Raw genomic sequence first — 19,681 nt, 5'->3', positions numbered from 1 at the left:
AGAGTCCTTAAAAGTACATCCATGACCCAGGATGGACAATCAGTCCTTCACAACATCTACGTTCCTAAGGACTCCCCAAGGAATTGCTTTTAAAAGCAGATTGTAGAAGGAAATGGCAACCCACTGCAGTATTCTTGCCTGGAGAATCCCATGAACAGAGAAGTCTGGCAGGCTACAGTCCATGGGGTCGCAAGAGTCAGACACACGACTTAGCAACTTTCTTTTTATTTGTGATTCAGTAAGTGTGGGTGGGGCCTGAGGTGCTACTGGTCTGGGACACTCCTCCAGTAGCAAATCACTGACCCTGGTCTTCATGTGGCTTTGCTCACGTAACAGAATTTTGAAAAGCTCTGTGCTACCTCACACATTGTGAGCTTCCATATAAAATTACTCGTCACAGGTTTAAGGTGTTTTGTACTGAACAGAGGCTGACAAATATCTCATATTTTATGAAATGAGACAAAGATGAGCATTGACTATAGTTTAGACAACTATTATATACTTTGATTTTTAAAGTTTTCACTACCTTAGTTAAAGGGCACCCAGAATCTCAACTCAGTGTACAATGAATGTTTTATCCAGTGTATTTTGAGTATCTTGGTTATCCTATAAAGCTTCCCAGATACATTGAGAAGAACCGATCTTTATTCTAAATGTAGAACATCCCAACATGGACCCAGCTTTAGGCTTTCGTAGAAATCATATGTAAGATGGAAAAGATGGGCCAATGAAGAAGCCGAGCAATCATGAACAGTGTATCGGAAACCAGGATTTCAGACCCCTTAGTTCAGCTCCCTGGAGGTCACATCCCTGGGGCAAGGGGCAGGAGTATGATACCGAGCTTCACCAGTTTTGAGGAACGTGCATGTGAAAGTTGATCTGAAAGCCGACCCTCAGTTTTCTAGGCACAGCACGCCTTGGGGAGACTTCCTGTGCTCCACGGGGTGCGGGTGCTCCCCTGGAAGACCACTCAGTGGGGGGCTGGGGAAGGGTGAACAGTGACACTCGATCTGAGCGGCAGTGGCTGTGACCTTAACCCTCGTTCTCTGGGCTCGGTGACATAGGTACCCCGTGGAGTAGCAGGCCAGGGTCTGCCGGCCCAGCCTCCAGGGCCCTGCCGGCAATGGAAAGTAGGTCTTACTTTGCACTGTGGCCTCAGTCAGCCAAAGGGAGTCGTCCTGTTTTGTCAGGAAGGGGCCACCAGTCCGCCCAGAGTACAGAGCTGCCCCGAGGCGGGCAGACCCGGGGGGACCGAAAGCTTTGCTCCCCGAAGCACCTGGCTCTGAGAGGGCACAGATGCTGCATGGTGGACTGATGGTCTGGATTGCACTCGCAGGGCTTGTAGCCATGAAGAAAATAACCAGATTAAATAAGAGTTTAAAGATAGAATATGGACCAAGGGGCAGTGTTGGAAACAGACGAAAAATCGTCCGGGAGCTGTGCGCCCAGGCTCACTGTCTCTGCCTGCCTCCACAGTACCAGGTGGAGCTGGCCCAGCTGGCCAGCCGGCAGCTGCAAGTGTCTGTGTGGCACCTGGGCGTGCTCACCCGGAGGGTGTTTCTTGGAGAAGTGATCGTCCCTCTGGCCACGTGGGATTTCGAAGACAAAGAATCACAGTCTTTCCGCTGGTATCCGCTCCGGGCCAAGGTGAGCTTGAAGGCCTCCCTGGTGGCTCAGATGGTAAAGAATCTGCCTGCGATGCAGGAGATGCAGGTTTGATCCCTGGGTCGGGAAGATCCCCTGGAGAAAGGCATGGCAACTCACTCCAGTTCTTGCCTGGAGAATCCCACGGACAGAGGAGCCTGGAGGGCTACAGTCCATGGGGTTCAGACACAACTGAGCAATTAAGCACAGCCCCCACCCCCAGCACGAGAACCAAACTGACTTATCAAAGGGATCCCAGAAGAGAATCCCAGAAGATCCCTGGGAGCTGGGGCCCCTGCCTGCCTGTTACCCTGCAGTGGGAGCTTCAGCCTGGCTCCCTGGTTGGGGGGTGGGCCGGAGTCTCACCTGCTCAGCTGTGCTCAGGATCCCAAATAGCCCCACCCTCAGTGGGGTCCAGACACCAGCAGAGATCAGGCTGGGGATTCAGGTCCTGGTGACGGCCTGGTAGGTCCACATGCTTCCCAGATTTCAGGGTCACCTGGTGTCAGCTGAGGAGGCTTGACCTTCTCGAGCTAAAGTCCCCCCCAGACCTGCAGGGCTGTCATGTGCCGTCCCTCCACCCCCAAGCAAACAATAAGCGGTGAGGGTGGCCAGACCCTGTGTCCTCAGGAAGGCCGACAGGGGACCCAAGTCAGCTTGGCCAGGAGGGTGGGCCAGGCTGGTGGCCGCGCAGGTGAGAGGCCAGGGAGAAAGGGCTGCGTTTCTTAGGGCAGCTGTTTTGCCCATGTTTCTGTGCCAAGATCACCGACAGGGAGAGAGCACGGACGAGAAAGAGAGGGGACGTGGGCTCTGCCGCCTCCTAAGAGGTGGCAGCAGGGTGTGGGGCCACGTGAGAGTCTGGGCCGGGCCCAGGCGCCCTTGTCCCTGTTTTCCCCTCCAGAGGCCCCGGGGGCTGTTTTTCAGGATGCTTCTGCTTAGAAGTGGGCTTCCCCCGTGGCTCAGATGGAAAAAAAAAAAAACAAAAAACCTGCCTGCAATGCAGGAGACCCAGGTTCAATCTCTGGGTCAGGAAGATTCCCCCAGAGAAGGGAATGGCAACACACTCCAGTATTCTTGCCTGGAGAATTCCAGGGACAAAGGAGCCTGGAGGGCTACAGTTCATAGGGTCACAGAGAGTCGGACAGGATCGAGTGACTAACGCTGCACCTCTGCTTAGAAGCAGCTCTGGTTTCTGGCCTCTCTGGTGTTAAGCCCAGGCCTGGCAGGGTCCCACCCTCCCTCCCATCTCTTTTCTCTTGTGGGGTCTGCACAACTCGTCCCCAGTCCTCTCCAGTGCCCTGTGCTTGCTCTTCTCAGAACCTCAGTTTATCCTCAGGCTTCCTCTTGGAATCTCTAAGGTCAGCCCAGGACGGTGCTTAAATCCCCACTCCTCCATGAAGGCTCTCCTGATTTTCCCTGCCAGATGTGGTCTACATGCCACGCCCCCCCACACCAGCTCCCTGTCAAGGGGCCCCATCCTGTCTTCTTCCCCCAAATTCTTATTCAGGTTGAGGCAGGCCGCCGCCAAGGCTGGTCATCTCTTTGATAAGCAGGCAAGGAGCCGAGATCCCCAGACTGAACGGCGTCCCTCCTAATCCCGGCTGATAGACAGTGACTCTCCACGCTGGATCGGGGCAGGGGTCTGTTCACAGGCCCACCCTTTCAGCCCTGCCAGGAGGGAATCATGGGGTTGTCACAGATTTCTGGAAGCTGAGGGCGGAGGCTGGTCCCTGCTGGGGGGCCGGAATGAATCTAGATGCTTCTGTTCCCCTCCCCAAACCTCTCCACTTACTCACTCGCCAGGTAGGAGGCTGGCGTACCTCCTGCCCCTGTTCCTGGGCTTTCCCAGGCCTGCAGAGGCTTTGCCAGGATGGGGTAGGCAGGGGGAGGTTGGAAGGGGACACTTATGGTCAGTGCTGAGACAATGAGAGGAGTCCAGAAGGTTCTGGGGGCTGGGGAGTCCTGCCTCTGAGCTCTGTCTCATATCCCGCAGGCAGAGAAATCCGAAGACAACCTTCCCACCAATAACGGAGAACTCGCAGTCCGGGCCAAGCTGATCCTCCCTGCAGGGCCCAGAGAGCTCCAGGAGGCTCCAGAAGGTGGGTGGCCTCCTGCCTGCAAGCATCTGTCCTTCCCTGTCACTGTCCCCGAGCCTGGGGCAGCAGACGGCCTGAGAGGCTGCAGCCTTTCCTTTCTGCTGCCCGCTGAGCCCGTGTTCCAGGAACGCCCATCAAACCTGCGAAGCCCAGACTGCTTCTCTGGACCCCTCGACTTAGGAGGGAAATCAGTGACCAAAATCAGGCGTGTGATGCCCACTCGACGGGCTCTTACGACACCTGCCTGGGGGCTTCCTCCCAGGCGGCCAGCCCTCACGCTGTCTTACCGGAGAAACAGTCCGGCCGTGGCCCTCTGTGTGGCCTGACACCCGCATTATGGTCTGGTTCGCCTCCAGCTCCAGGCTGAAGTGCCTGCCAGGCTCCCAGTGACTGGCTCCCTGCTCCCACGCCACATGGGCAGCGGCTGCTCGGAAGGGAGGAGGGGTCAAGGTCCTCAGCTTCACGAGGTGGAACTGACTCACGGGGGCACAGGAAAGCATGAGGTGGAGAGTGAAGACAGGGAGAGGAAGCAGTTCCACGTTGTTAGCAACATTGTTTTCAGCCGCTAAGTCGTGCGACCCCATGGACTGGATCACACCAGGCTTCCCTGTTAGTGATCTCCTCTTTGATAGAAGAGGGACTTCCACTGCACACGCTTGCTGGGCCCCCAGCAGACCAGTAGCTCACACCCTGTGGTCATTGCAGCCCCCGGACAGAGGTCTTTTCCCCAGCCCACTGGCTACAATTGGCTAAAGCTCCTGCATCCTCCTCTCCTTGGCTCTTCACGCCTCTTGGCAGCTGCTGGGTGCCTGGGTTTTGAATCCTTCCCTGATGATGCAGTGGGCAGCATGTGAGCAGGGCCAGGGGAGCCCCGCGTGCTGGACATGTGCTCTCTCGCTCTGGTGGGTATTAACACATCCTCTGGTTAAGCTATCAGTTGGAGGGGATGGCCTTGCATGCTGTAGAAGTCAGGTTGATGGTAAATGCCAGCTTTCCTTCCAGGGACAGGAGATGAGCCATCACAGAATGGTCAGCTCTGTTTGGTAGTGCTGGGAGCCAAGAATCTACCTGTGCGGTCAGATGGCACCTTAAACTCATTTGTTAAGGGGTAAGTATTCCATTGTAGTCAATCATTATTTATTGATGACCATTCAGGCAGGGCTTCCCTAGTGGCTCAGATGGTAAGAATCTGCCTGTGATGCAGGAGACCTGGGTGCAATCCCTGGGTCGGAAAGATCCCCAGGAGAAGGGAACGGCTACCCACTCCAGTATTCTTGCCTGGAGAATCCCGTGGACAGAGGAGCCTGGTGGGCTATATAGTCCACGGGGTTGCAAAGAGTCGGACACGACTGAGCGACTAACACTTCCGCTTTCGTTACACCTAAGGCATCATCCCTGTAAGGGGACACCAACTGTAAGCCGCTTTAAACTTGTCTTATTTTAGCTTTCCTATGAAAACCCAACATAATGTGTGTTAAAGACGTTTCCGAGAATTCGTGGGACTCAGGCGTGCTGAAGCTAGATTTGGAATACATTTTAAACTAAACCAAATCTTATCAGTCCTTACTGCGACACCAGGGACGGCACTGGTGACGGGGGGGACATGGAGAAAGCAGTACGACTAGTAACTGTTGATTTAGCTCGACACTGACATCTCCTCTTGGATTAACAGCAAGATGGATGACTCTGCCTGTCTCATTCTCATTCACTGTGGGTTTAACGGCGTCTCCAAAAGTAAAGCAAACACAGTTAATAATTATATAGAATTGCCAAATCCCCAGTCAGTGACATAATGGAAAAATGACAGTTTACCTTGTCTAGATAGAACTGGGTTCATGTCCTAAGCCTGCCACTTAGCTGTACGGCCTTGAGCAAGCGACTGACTTAGCTCTCCTGGATTTCTTTTGTCTGAGAACAAGGTTAAAAGAGATAATGTGTGTACAGAGTGCTGCTCCCTGGGTAGCAGGTCTGACGAGCCTGGTGGTGGTCACACCAAGGAGGCGGATTAAGACTAGGGCCACGTGGCCTAGAATCCCAAAGCACCCTTAATCCTCGGAGCAGAATTCAACCCTGAAAGTTGGAACATCCTAGTGAGAGAACAGAGAGCCAGGTCTCAAAATTCCCATGCTCGCTCCTTGCTTACGATTTCTGTTCTGCGGTGGGTTTATGAGCACTTTCCGAACACTTGGTCTCTCCAAGGAGCAAGTAGCAACAGGGAGCGGGGGCGCGTGGCGGGCTGAGCTTACGGGTTTTGAATCTGTTTCCCTGTGCAGCTGTCTCACTCTGCCAGACCAGCAGAGATTGAGACTCAAGTCCCCTGTCCTGAAGAAGCAAGCCTGTCCCCAGTGGAAGCATTCCTTCGTTTTCAAAGGCGTCACCCCTTCGCAGCTGAGGCAGTCCAGCCTAGAACTGACCGTTTGGGACCAGGCCACCTTCGGGGTGAACGACCGCTTCCTGGGAGGTGCCAGGCTTGGTTCAAGTAAGTCTGTCTGATTTTTAGTGACTGCCCTAACGTTCATACCATTAAAAAGAAAAACAGTGTTTCCATGGTGGCAGGTGACTTAACTGGCTCTGAAACTGCCTGGTGGTTTGATCACTAAGTCGTGTCCGACTCTTGCGACCCCATGAGTCTGTAGCCCGCCAGGTTCCTCTGTCCGTTGGCTTCTCCAGGCAAGAGTACTGGAGCGGGTTGCCATTTCCTTACCCACCATAAATGGTAGTTAGTCTAGTTTTTACAACTGAGCGATAATACAGCAAAGTATTTCAACGATTTAAATCGGATTTAGATCTGCTAAAGAAACAAAAAATTACAGGTCTCAAAATGGGCTGGGTACAGCCTTTGCTTTTGTTTCTGGCGTCAATCATGAAAGGATTATTTTCTTAAAGGAGAATATCTTCTTAACCCAAACAAACAGCGATTCAGAAACGATCTCATTAACGGAGGAACTAGAGGGCGATGCTTTTCAGTCTTGCTCAGAGTGCTGGCTTTTCCCGGGGCAGTGAGGCTCCCAAAATGCTGCGACTACCAGGATATCGAGACATGCTCCCAGGGCCTCTGAGACCACTGGGGAGAAACCAGTGTCTTAGTTCGATTAGCCTTAGCAGGAACCCTGTCCACGGCACCCTCTTCTCACGGAGGGCAACTCCTCTCTGTGAGCTAGCCTGGCCCTCCACCTGTCTGCAGCCACAATGATATATTAAGCCCTTCGACCCCCTTCGAAGAAACAACCCAAAGCTGTCCTATCTTTACTTCCAAACTGCAAGGAAGAAGCCCCAGGCTTTTGGAGGCCTGTCGGCCCCTGGGGAGGACACCTGAGCATGTCCACACCTGCTGTTAGGGGTAGGTCCTCTCCCTTACTCACCGGCGGGGCACATTTTCATCTGAAGTTGCAGAGAAAAAGTACTTTCCACTTTGCTGAGAAGGGCCGGTGGGCATCCCCCGGCTGCCATCACCAGCCTGTAGCCCTGTCACTAACCTGTCCCTTTGCTCACACAGAGGAGGACCTTCCGGGCGGCGCGCACACAAGCTCACAGGCAAAGCTCCAGTGGCAGAAAGTTCTCTCCAGCCCCAACCTATGGACAGACCTGACCCTCATCCTGCACTGACCGCTGTTCAGGCGCTGCGGGGCTGGGTGTGCACACGCGCTGGGCGGGGGTCCCTCAGGAGCGTGAAGCTGCCTGTCTGTAGCCAGCCCACCACTGAGGCAGTCGTCCAGACCCTTCTGTGTGTATTTAAGTTAAACAGGTCAATCATCGATGTATATACGTTACTGAGTCTCAGGTTGGTTGTCTGTGCTTTGAGAGATGTACAAAATGACCAGATTTCAATAAATGTTCACCAGGTACCCTGGTCCCCCTGCGCTTAGCAAACAGTGAAATTATATCTTTCAAAGAGGAAAGAACATGGTGAGTATTTAATTCCTCCCCCCTTGGCTGTGGAAAACTGTTTCTGGAGGTGGTCAGCTGACCCCACGGGAGTCATTTCGACCAGGTAAGGGTCACCGAGGGCTGGCGGCCTCTCAGCGCAGCTGCCAGGCTGTGCAGACGGCGGGTCGGAGGACAGACGGAGCGTGGATGGGAAGGCCGGGAATGAGCAGACCGCTACCGGCCCTTTGTGGATGTGCTCGGGAGCAGGAGGTGGTCAGGGGAAGGTTCTGCTTGTGGAAGGACTGAGATCCTGACCAGGTCAGAAGGGCCCTCACGGCTGGCGTGTGAATTATCAGAACAGCCTGTGTGTGTGTTGCAAATAAGCAGCTCTGATCCGCATAGTCAATTACACACACAAAGAACACTAAAAGCAAAACCAACAAAAAGTCATTTCCGAGATATGAAGACAGTAGTCGACTAGCCTCCTTACTGCTCTCAGGTCATTTCAGATTCAGGGCCGTGGTTTTTAATATGTAATTCTTTTATTATTCTGTAAAAGGTAACAAAATATACAGAATGAAACTTTCCCTTTTTTAAACTAATGTTACAAACCCATGTTATCGCTTACATATAAATACTATACTCTATAGCTGATCATTATTTAGGTGTGTGAGTCCAACAATGTAGCCCTCTACCTGTTAAGCAAAAAAAAAACTATTCAGAGTACAGTATCCAGCATTGTTTATCCTGAGGGATCCAATGATCACAGGATTTTGTCAACTGAACTGAAGGCCTCAGAGGAAAGAAATGGTGTGTGCGCATAGGGAGTGCGTCAAACTTTTCACCCTTCAAAAAAACATATACAGAGGTGGATCCTTCATAGAAATCAAGAAAATCAATTTCGGCTAGTTTCAGATAGAAAAAAAGTATGGCACAGAATACAAGCCACGATGTGGTTTTAATTATACTGAATCTTGTATCACACATGCCAGCATGGAGGAGTTAGTTATTTCAGACTTTACAGGCATCTTTCCTTAATTGATTTCATCCTGCTCCAAGCAAAAAAAAAAAACAAAACAGGAAGTGATTCAATAAAAATAAAAAGAATCAGGCCTGTTTGGCACTATGATACCATTGGGAAAAATAAACCAGGGAAACTGCCGCCGGTCCCGGCCCCAGAACATTCCCACTGAAGAAACTGCTCTCTTGGTGAAGGACCCGGAGGAGGGAGAGGGTGGCGGCCCGAGGGCTGGGGGCGGCGCGGGGCAGCGCGGGCTGGCCGCCGCGCGGGGCCGAGGCCAGACCCTCACATGGCCTCGAACTCGTCAATGCGCTGCTTGGTGTTGCCTTGCCGGATCTGCCGCAGCGTCTTGTACTTGTCCCGGCCTTGCCTCATGTTCTCATTGTGGATGATGTCGTTGTGGGTCCGCTTGTTCTCGTCTCTGGCCTGGGACAGCTCACTGGTCAGAGTCTGCAATGGGAAGTGGCCCGTGGTCAGCCCGGTGACCCGCCTGGGCGCCCCGCCCCGCGGCGCCCCGCCCCCCGCCGTCCCCTGGCCCTCACCATCAGCTGCCGCTGCACGCGCTCGTTCTTCTCGGCCTCGGTGATGCGCTTCTCCTCGTTGCGGTCGTCCAGGATGCCCTCGCTGGACAGCTCAGCGCTCAGCTCCGTGCCCTCCTCCTGCGGGCCCTCATGCACATGGTAGTTCACTGGCTCGTACACCGGCGGCGGCGGCGGCGCGGTCATCACCAGGTGCAGCTCCTCCCGGGTCTTCACCAGGTCATCCTGGGCTTCCTTGGCCTTGGGAAGCAGGTTGAGAGGCAGGTGAGAACTTTCACAGAGAACCTCGGGCTTGAATCCTTAAGAACCACCTTTTAACTGAAGGCCCACTGTCCGTGCCTGCACCCTCCCTTCCCGCGCTGGCTGGATGCGGCGGGCTGCAGCAGCGCCGAGCGGAGGGCCAGGCTCTGGCTGACCTGGCGGCTGGCCCACCGTTTGTGCAGCCGCCCCTGGGTCTGGAGACCAGGGCCAAGTGCACCGAGAGAAGGTAGACACTTTTCTAAATACTATAACTTCTTTACAATCCCTGTATATACTTTTGGAAAAAAAAAATATGATGAAGTCCTCCAGCCACCCAAGGGTTTTTGATGTTGGATTTTACTTTCCTCCGGTGGCCGGGTGGGCATTGCTTATCCAGCTCCTCCCTGCCTGCCAGCACGTGGCTCACACCCATTCTCACCCCACAGTCCTTCCAGCACCACCATCCTGACCCTGGAGATGTGCTGAGTTTGTACCTGTTTTGTAACCACTTCTCTCATTTAATACTTGAGCACTTCAAAAACCCAAGGACCAATCTTCTGCACACAACTCTGGTTGGGGGATGGGGGTGAAGGCCCGGGCAGAGGAGGGGGCCACCGCAGGTGAGGAAGGGGAGGAGCCCCACAGACTGGCAGAGGTCTACCCTCCAAACTCAATGGCAGCCCCCCCCAGGAACAGTGCAGTCTGGGGGAGGCAGGAGGGAAGTGATTCTATTACAGCCACAACCAACTAAACCGTGTGTGTGTGTGTGTGTAGCGGGGTGGGGGTGGGGGGCGCAGCACAAGCCAGGTGTTGCAATGGGGAACTGAGCCTCAGAGGTGCTGGACTCGCAGGAGCTGGAGGCCTTCCCCTGCACCGCGGGGATGCATGTTCCAAGCAGCAGAAGGGGACTCTGGCTGTCCTGTGGGCATCCACGTAATCTGACTTAAAGCTAGTTCCTGATGGGGCATCCTGAGCCGGGAGGGTGCGGTCCCCTGCTGACCCCCCGCCCTGCACCCCTGCGCGGTCCCCCGCCCCGCACTCACCCGGAGCTGCCACTCCTCCACTTCATTCTCCTTGCGCCGCCGTGCCTCCTCCAGGAGGGCGATCTTGGCAGTGTACTCGGCGAGCTCTGTGGCCTGGGGAAGGAACGGAAGCCCAGATTATTTCCGGAACGGTTTCAGCAGGCCACTCGTGAAGGAAGGGTCACATATTTTGGTCGATGGTGCCCCATCCCTGGCCGGTGGGGTCCATCGCCCACTGAGGCTGCGCCTCGCCGGGGCTGCCGCGTCCACTCTCCTCCGCTCGAGGACAACCACGGCGGGGCTCCCTCCCCACCGGCCACCTTATACCCTCAGATCACTTTACAGCCCCGCCACCGTAATGTACAAACGATCATCAAGCAGGTGTCACTCTGCCAGTCCCCAGGGGCAGCCTCCCTGTAACTCAGCACGAAACCAGCGGCTCCTACCAGCTGCTCCTGGCTCTTGATCTGGTCGGCTGCCTGCCTCTCCAGCTCCTCCTTGGCGCGCAGCGCGGCCAGGCGGTCAGCCTCCAGGCGCCCCGCCTCCTCCTGGGCCCGTTTCCTCTCCTCCTCCAGCTTCAGTGCTCTCTGGATCTGGTCGGAGAGCTCTAGAGAGAACGCAGAACCAGAGCCGCTTGAGGTGCGGTTGGGGACCCCTCAAGTCCTGCCCCGATTTCCCCCCAGGGGACCGGATGGGACCCGGGCAGGAATCACCCCTATGCTGCGGAGTAGGGGACCGGGTTTGGGGCTGCTTCTCCTAAAGACACTGTGGAGAGCACTGGGCAGCTGGTTCCTCAGGGCTCAGAGGACCACATTACCAGGGTGAGGACACCCCCCCCACCCTCCAGGCTGGGTGAACCCTCGCCCGGCTGCTCTCATCAAACTCAAGAGATCGGGACCGCTTGCCTGGCTCTCGGCTTAGAAGGTGAGCCGTGCAGCACGGTTTGGGTGAGCTCGGCAGAGCGCTCTGCCTTTGCGAACCTCTGCATCCTCATCAGGAACAGGGAGATAATTCAAATCTCACCCCACGGGACCCCAGGGAAATTTTAAAGGATTACGTCCAGAAGCATTTGGGACAGAACCCACAGAACTAGCTTCTAATCCAAATAACCACTTTATTATGTCTCTTCTGCAAGTCTCTACTTTGGGTGTGCGCTTAACGGAGAGGGGTCCCTCTGGGTTGCCTGTGTGACCACTATCCGACCCTCCCATCACAACCGGACCAGAGCCCCTCCTCCCAGGAGGCCCCGCCCACCTTTCTCAGCCTTCCTGGTTTTTTCCTCGTAGTCCTGAAGCCTGAGCATCAGCTCCTCCTTCTCACGCATCATCTGCTCTTTTTCTCTCTCCACGGTTTCTCTCCTCTTCTTCTCGGTTTCCAACTGCTGCCTGTTTCCAGGAGGGAAGGTAAGCATGGTGTCCACACAGCAGCCTGCTCATCTCAGCCCCAGGCCCGTCCACCCAGCAGAGGACATTGGGGTGCCCTGATGGCTCCCGCCTCAGGGGCCCGCACACCGGGAACCGCCAGCCCCGCCCCCTCACCATTCTGCCCGCCCCTTTCCCCATCGCCCCGCCCCCTCACCTCTCCAGCTGCTTCTGGTGCTTCTCCTCCCGGGCCTGGGCCTTCATCTGCTGCACCTCAATGGTGTCGGGCTTCCGGCGGCGCATGTACAGCTCATGGTTCCCCATGCAGAGCTGCAGGATCCGCTTGTTGATCCGCAGGCGGGGGGCGTAGAACACGAAGTCCTGCAGGACAGAGCAGGGTGAACTCTGACTCCGGGACGCCGGGCCTCTGGCTGGCTTCTCCCAAACTTGATCCCACCCAGTTCTAGATTCCTCGTGTAAAAGGCGAGAGAGGGGAAAAGCTGCTGACCCCAGCGACGGGGTGGGGCGGTGGGGGCGGGTGTCCTCTGTGACGGGGGCGAGCATCCTCCAGGACAAGCAGAGGGACTGTGTGTGGTCAGTGCACGTCCGTGTGTGCACACACCGGAACCCTACGGCTGGACCAGCGGCTGACCTTGCGGCTGACATCCTCCTCTGACCTCTCCAGCCCCCAGTGGCCCCATCCCTGATTCTTGCCTGGACAGCGTAACTTCTCCTATTTGAGTTTCCATCTCCGCCACCTCAACCTTTCACTTCCCGCCACTGCCAGCGCACCAACTGGGGCACTGCCGGAGCTTCAGTGCCAGCCGGGCAGCTCCAGGACCCCGCACGAATGTCCTGGCGCACATGAAGGCCTTCCGGCTGACCCCCCTTCCCCTCAGCTGCACTCGCACCCGGAGCAGGCCCACATGGTCCCCCCTCCTCGGCCTATCGTGTCCAATCCCACACCCCAGCGGCCACAGCGCCCCCAGCTCGCTGCTCCTCCTCCGTGGCTGTCACTTCGGTGCCCACTGCAGCCGAGGGGAGACATCGGCCACGGGGATGCCAGCGCCTCACCCTGCCGGCCTGTCCTCTGTATTCCACCCCGGGACAGCCTCTTGGAGCGCTGGGCCATGTTCACCTCTCCCTTGCTCTGTGTGGACACCTACTTGCCCGGCAACAGTTCACGCGGCCCTGCCATGTCTGACCCCATGACCCTGGGCAAGTCCCTCCGCCACTTGGAGAGCCTCAGGGTCTTCAGCTGTACAATCAGCGGCTTTGTTGTCAGGACTGAGTCACAAAATATTCCTGGGGACTGAGAAAGGCGTCTGGCACAGGAAAGCTGGCTGATACAAGAAATGCCTGGCTCAGAGTTTGGGCTGCCTTACGACTCCGCTACTGGAAAGCCTTGAAAACAACAGAAATCACAGCACCCAAGGGCTTTCTAACTCTGGGACCGCATGGGTCTGGGACACAGAGTCTTCTTTCTTGGCTCCTGGTCACCCGTGTGACTAACACAGGTGACAGAGGAACAGTATGGTTTAGAAACTGCCTAAAAGCTAAAGTTATCTGCTTCCTCTTCCTGCTTTCCTTGCTCCTGGGAATCACAGCGCCCTCCACATCCAGACACCAAGACTGGAACAGGGGAGGGTGGTCTGAAACAAGGGACCAGTGCTGCACATCCCCAGGACTCCTGAAGCCTACAGGAACCTGCCAGGTGAGCTGGTCGACACGCCCAGGAAGGATCTACTTAGGGCTCGGTCTCTCCACAAACGCTGGGGAGGGAATGACGGCAAGCCCCGGAGCCCACGGACTTCCTGGGCGGGGCTCTCCTTGGGGTTTACAGGCTTGTTATTAAGTCATCGGGTTTCCCAAGGAGCAGGGAGAAACAGGTATTTTTATTACCCACCTTTCTCCTGTTACACAGGGGAAAGCCACCTCTCATGACTGCACAGCCGTGCTACCCAGGTGGGCCCTGGCTGTGGTTCCCAAGTATTTGCAAAGAAACTAAGGAAAAATGTCACTTAAAGAAAAAAATAAAAAATCAAGGGTCAGAAGTGCAGGTGACACTCCCCAGAGCACACAGCTGCCTGGACACAGGGCCTGTGAGTGCCGGGGATGGCGAAGAGCACCCATCGGTGCACGGGAGACGAGGAAACTCCCTGCGCTGCCTTTGAAGGTGGCCAGTTTCTGACTTCAAGTTAAAAACTAAAGGCTAATATTCAGAGATTTCTAAATCCACATCTCCAGCCCAGGCCTCCTGATGCGACTCGGGGCAGGCTAACTCTGGCAAGAGAACAAGATCCTCAAAACAGAAACCAGGAAAGCTTGAGGAAAGTGAATCCAAGGCCCCAAAGCAGGGAGCCTCCGGGCTGCCCCCTGCTTCGATCAGCTGGGCAGGGCTTGCCGTCGAGGGCAGGTCTCCACCCTTCTGCTTTTTCCGTGGGGCACGAACCAGAGGCCCTTTTCCAAGGGGAGCCAGCTGTCTCGGCCCAAAGCAGGGCCACCCTTGCATGAGGGCTTTGACTGTTCACGACCAGAAGGTCCCAGCACAGGAGTCAACACGTGGCCCCAGACTGCTGCATCTGAGCGGCCGGCAGGAGGAGGGGCCGCCTGGCCTGGGCATGGGGCTGGGGCTCACCTGGGGGCTCCGTGGGCGCTGCCCTCCACATGTGCTCAGGGGTCCCTCCCCGTGTACTAAGGTGACCTTTGGGGTTCCTTTTCTCCCTTCTAAGTTAAAGTGTAAACTTGGAAATTCTCTACTACCCCAGGCACAAAGCCTGAGACTGGGCAAAGCAGCCCTGGGAGGTCTGGGGGCCTCAGGGACTCACTTGTTCCTCCAAACCAGCCCTTTACTCCACCACACCACAAGGTGCCTGAGCGGAGACCACCTCCTCCAGGAGCCCCCCACCCCGGAACCCAGCCATCTGAAGCCGTTGCCCACCCCCCACCTCTCGTCTCCATCCGGATTTGTGCAACTGCGCTGTTAACTGCACTGCCAGAGGGCACTTCCCTCATTTCCCTGTTTCATCTCTCCACTGGCGTCTATACTTCACGGGGCAGGACCCGCCCTGCTCCGCTGTGCCCACCATCCTAGAGTCGCACCTGACAGGCAGCACGCGACCTGCAAAGGCTTCTCCCTTTTTTCCCCTTTAAGTGATGGCTTCACATAAAACCAGATTATAGTAAAAGTACACTCGGCTAACTCAGCCCAGTGTGTTACAACTGCCTCTGCTTGGGAGTTTATGATTATATCCTTCCAGCTTTGCAAAAGCTAAATTAAACTCAATTTGAAAACACATACAACTTAATTCAACAGTCGACCTAGAATTCCTGCTTCTGTCCGTAAACTTCTTAAAAAATGCTCTGAACAATCAGTAACATCTCAAGTGCAGCCTGTACGGGTCGCAGGCTCTCCTCGCCGCCCCACGTCACCACCCACATCACGCGGGTACACTATGACCCTCGGTTCGTGGTGCCGCATATTAATGTGACCTGTTACCATGGCGCCTGAGAGTCTGTATTAAATGCTTGTTTCATTTATAACAACTGTTCAACTACCCATGGAGCAGGAGTCAAGAGTTTGCAAATAGCAGGAGTACTGCAACTGTCTCTCAATAAGGACAATACTTGACCCCATGGTGTTCAGACCTCTGTTTTGCCCTTAGGACTAACCCCCACGGGAGGAACAGCTGGACAGCAATGCCACACGCTGTCCTCCGAGCGTTAGCCATCAGCAAGCGCGGCCAAGTCCAGGAGGGCTCCCAGACGTGTGTCTCCCAGACTAACACTGTTAACTATGGAACAAAAATTACCCAAGAGACGAAGTCCTTTTCCAAACCATAATTTTGGTAAAATTCACAACGGGCTCTAAGGGTAAGAGAATTCCTTCAAGCGGCAGTTTTTTTAAGAACAGATTTCTGAGTACAAAACAAACTCCTCCCCTCTGCCCATCGGCCCCTGCACAGGTAGTTCTGAAATCACTGGCTCCTTGTCACACACAGAAATCTGTTATCTTGGAGACGCGTTTGGCTGCCAGAATGAAAAACAGTAACGGTAACTGCCGTGGACTTACGGGAGCCTTCTTGTCGATGGGCTTGATGACAAACTTCTTGTCATTGAAAGAGATGTTCCTGATCTCGCTCCATGGGAAGCCAATCTTTGGGGTCAACCTAAGGTCCAAAAAAAAAAAAAAAAGTGGGAGAAGTTACATGCGTACTTGGATTGGCTAAAGAAAGGTTTGCAAACCCATTTTTTTTTTTTAGTTCAATTACAAAAGCATAAAGCGAGTCCAAGAATCACAACATGTAATATCCATCATAGCCAAGACAGCTGCCATCTGTGCTGGGCAAGCTGACAGGTGGGGGTCAGTGAGCATCAAGCTCTACGAGGCCTGGATAATATTCCCATTTAACACATTTTCCTCAGTGACTGTGGCCAGTCTCCCAGCTTGTAATCTTGAGGTCAACTTGGATGCCTAACCTAGCACATCCTTTCATCCTTTGAAACCTCTCTTAACAACCATCCTTTGCAATTCATTCCCACATCACCACCGTGACACCTCTCACATGCAGGCAGCCTAATCAAGTCCCTTGCAGCAGGAAGCCTTTCCTGTCTGCCTGTCTGATTAATGTCCCGTTTGGTCACTCCATTCCCCTCCTCAAAAATGCCAACACGGCCCTCACCCCACCCGGTTTCTACAGATGAAACCCACAGTCCTTAACTTAGTATCCGAGAGCCTTCTAACCGAGCCCCAGCGGTCGGGTTCAGCCCATCCTATCAACACAGGGTTCACTGCCGGCCACCCCCTGCCTGAAAGGGTCTCCCACCGGCACCCACGCCCCCCCCGCCCCCAGAACCATTCCCAGACATGCAGCTCAGGCCAGCTCACTCTCGGTCTTTCGAAAGCCCTTCCCCTCTCCAGGTGCCGTCCCTTGTACTACACAAACTATTCTTGTGTTACTCACATTACTGCATTATTACTGAGCTCTCTGAACACCAGGCAGGCACACATTCTGATGGCCAAGAGCATGTCCTGTGTTTCCCATACACGCTCCACCCAGAGCAGCTGCTCACTAACGGAGAAGGAAAGGGCTTGGCATGGTTCAAGGCCAGCGTTTCCTTGCCGATTGTGTCTGGGTGGCTACTTCATTGCTGAAAGTGGGGGTGTTCAAGTCCCCCCGTCACTGTGTCGTTGTCTGTTTCTCCCTTCAGAAAATGTTTGTCTTTAGCTGCTCTGATGCTGGGTGCTCGTGTATGTATGATTGTTACATCTTGCTGAGCTGAAGGCCTGGTGTGGTTCAGCTCCTCTGGCTTTCATTGCATGATGCAGGTCCTCCTGGCTGGCCAGACACCTTCCTGGACATGTTCCAGGCCAGCACTCGGATCACACACCCTAACGAGAGCCCCACTGCGGTCCTACTCCATTACGACTCGTCCACCATTGGCCGAAACTCTGGGGTTTTAATTAGCATTCCTGGGAAGGGTCACTGTATGAGTTTAAGACCACATTGCTCAGCAAACTTCATAATTTCCACCCTATTCTTTCTTTTTTCCCCTTGGGAGACAGAGCCCCACCCTCCTCTCGACTGGGGTGACTAGGATGGGAGGGCACCATCCCTCCTCCCCAGAGGGGAAACAAAGCCCCTCCTCTCCTTCTGGGAGGCACCAGAAGCCCTTTTCCGGCTTTTGCCTGGAGGAGTCCTCCACCCTATTCTTGCAACACATTTACCACGGATACCTTTCCAGAAGTAAGGACAGATCCTCAAGGCATCTTTCAAAGATGCTGCTGTCAAAAACACTCCTTGCCTGTGTACCGTAAACCTCCAATTTAGCAAAGAAAAAGTGCAGAGAGGGCTTCCACTGCCTACCAGCACGTTTAACCAAAAACAGATGGGCAACATAGTCCTGCTATGACGACGCAAGCTGGGTCAGAGCAGTGGGGGTGGCCTCTGAAGGCCGGGAGAGGGCACCTAAGCCTCTTTTGCGACCCAGGAGTCAGGGCACTGCCCAGGCTGTGGTCTAAGGGCCAAGCCCTCCTGGTACGCATCCTTTTGTAAGCGCTCTCCTATAAGACCGCCAGTGCCCCTAAATACATCTGGTTAACACGCTTCACGGCACTCAAAAAAGCATGCAGGGAGTTTGTTCAGTTAATCATCATATATGAAATATATACTGTTGTTTAGTAGTTAAGTCATGAATGACTCTTTTGCCAAACCCAAGGACTGTAGCCCGTCTGGCTCTCAGTCCATGGGTTTTCCTAGGCAAGAATACTGGAGTGGGTTGCCATTTCCTCCTCCAGGGGAATCCTTCCAACCCAGGTATCAAACCCAAGTTTCCTGCCTTGGCAGGTGGATTCTTGACTGCTGAGCCACTGGGGAAGCCCTATCACTTAAAGTCATTTTGTTTACAGGCCTCTGAATACTGGAAAGGAACTCGGCACGTCATCTGTCCCTGCCATGGATGTCAGCCTCCATTCTTCCACTGAAAAGCCGTGGAGGAGAGACACCAGGCAGGCATCAGCTGCTTTAGAACACTTGGCTGCAGAACACATGGCCAGCGTGCTGGGAAGGGCAGAGGTGCTGGAACCAGCCTCAGCCGTGCAGTCAGCACTGTGGACCAGGCTTCCAACACCCTGAACTTTCAAGAGCCAATGCTTTGGTCTCCGGCTCCTAGTTTTATCTGGGTCTCTCCAAACAGTTTCTAACACAGAAAACTCGGACCTTCAGGCTAGACAGGCATGTTTCTCTCAAGAGCTGGGCATCCCATCTCCATGGCCTCCAGCTTCTGCTTTCTGCTGTACCTGCAAAGTTTATCTTTGTACAACTGAAAACCTCATATAACAATTTAGAGTCTCCATAAACATGACTCTAGAACAAAGATGGAGGACTAAACGCGAAAATTCTGACTCACTTTTGAGTTAAAGAGCCTCCTTTAATTCTTGACCATAATTGTAAGCCGACAAAGTTTTTCTTTTTTTTTCTTTGAGTTTACTTATTGGACACAAACAGAAAAAGACCCACAGGGAAGATTTCTAAACAATTTATAAGTCTGTTTTGTGCATATGCTCAGTTATGTCCAACTCTTTGTGACCCCATAGACTGTAGCTCCTCTGTCCATGGGATTATCCTGTAAAGAATATGGCAGTGGGTTGCCATGTCCTACTCCAAAGGATCTTCCCATCCCAGGGATCGAACCTGCATCTGTTACGTCTCCTACATTGGCAGGCAGATTCTTTACCACTCACTGTGCCACCTGGGAAACCCAAGTCTATCCTTACTTAGGCATAAAAAAATTTTTTTTAAGTATAATTCGAGAAAAACAGGGAATCAGAGCTCTTTGGAGAAACAGCCAATCCCAGGGCTGGAGCAGGGTCTGAGACATCTGGAGGTGCCAGAAAGAAAGAAGTGACTTGAAAATCTGGGGTCAGAGGAGGGCATAGGAGCCAACTCAAAGGAGCTCCAAAAAGCAAATCTCAATCTGAGCAACAAAATAACACATACCCATGAGTCCATATTAATATCAGTAACTAAACAATAAATGGAGAGGAGAAAGTGGCTCCTTTCAGTAGAACTCCATTAATATCTATAAACAAAATGATTATCTTTAAAAAAAAGTCACTTCTCAAATACCACAGTAATAACTGTTTCATGCAAGTCTCAACAATGGATGTAGAATTAATAGATGCAAGTATAATAAATAGGATATTCACTGGACTCTCCCCTAAATATACTTATCGATCCCAAAAAGGAGGAGAGTATCTTTGCAGGAAGCCAGGCAGATGTCACCTTGACCTGAGATTCAAGTCAACACCAAAAGCAGGATATTCCGACATCACAGGCCACATGGCAGGGCAGGGCAGCACTTTTGTGGGATTCTTGCCCAAAGTGCAAAC

The 19,681-nt window shown here is 53.8% G+C and overlaps 2 protein-coding genes across 9 annotated transcripts in view; one reads left to right on the top strand and one right to left on the bottom strand.

The window, feature by feature from the left end:
- Positions 1-7,610, top strand: part of SYTL3 (synaptotagmin like 3) — a 96,314-nt gene extending 88,704 nt beyond the window's left edge. For all 8 annotated transcript variants that reach the window (XM_006051262.4, XM_044924030.2, XM_044924032.2 and 5 more), the window contains 5 exons: positions 1,477-1,647; positions 3,638-3,743; positions 4,743-4,848; positions 6,014-6,219; positions 7,237-7,610. In XM_006051262.4, coding sequence (XP_006051324.3) covers positions 1,477-1,647; positions 3,638-3,743; positions 4,743-4,848; positions 6,014-6,219; positions 7,237-7,346 — 699 coding nt within the window. In that variant the 3' untranslated portion in view covers positions 7,347-7,610. The remainder of the gene's footprint in view (positions 1-1,476; positions 1,648-3,637; positions 3,744-4,742; positions 4,849-6,013; positions 6,220-7,236) is intronic.
- A 520-nt stretch (positions 7,611-8,130) lies between these two features.
- The window catches only part of EZR (ezrin), a 45,932-nt gene continuing 34,381 nt past the window's right edge, over positions 8,131-19,681 (bottom strand). Inside the window, exons 8-14 of the mRNA XM_025294329.3 lie at positions 15,863-15,959; positions 12,008-12,171; positions 11,684-11,814; positions 10,876-11,036; positions 10,451-10,543; positions 9,171-9,407; positions 8,131-9,078 (exon numbers count right to left, since the gene is read on the bottom strand). Of these exons, the coding sequence (XP_025150114.1) occupies positions 8,914-9,078; positions 9,171-9,407; positions 10,451-10,543; positions 10,876-11,036; positions 11,684-11,814; positions 12,008-12,171; positions 15,863-15,959 (1,048 nt within the window). The 3' untranslated portion in view covers positions 8,131-8,913. The remainder of the gene's footprint in view (positions 9,079-9,170; positions 9,408-10,450; positions 10,544-10,875; positions 11,037-11,683; positions 11,815-12,007; positions 12,172-15,862; positions 15,960-19,681) is intronic.

Source organism: Bubalus bubalis, chromosome 10 (assembly GCF_019923935.1).
Source record: "Bubalus bubalis isolate 160015118507 breed Murrah chromosome 10, NDDB_SH_1, whole genome shotgun sequence".
NCBI lineage: Eukaryota > Metazoa > Chordata > Mammalia > Artiodactyla > Bovidae > Bubalus > Bubalus bubalis.
The sequence above is the reverse complement of the archived record's forward strand: the minus strand, read 5'-3'. Positions and strand labels throughout refer to the sequence as shown.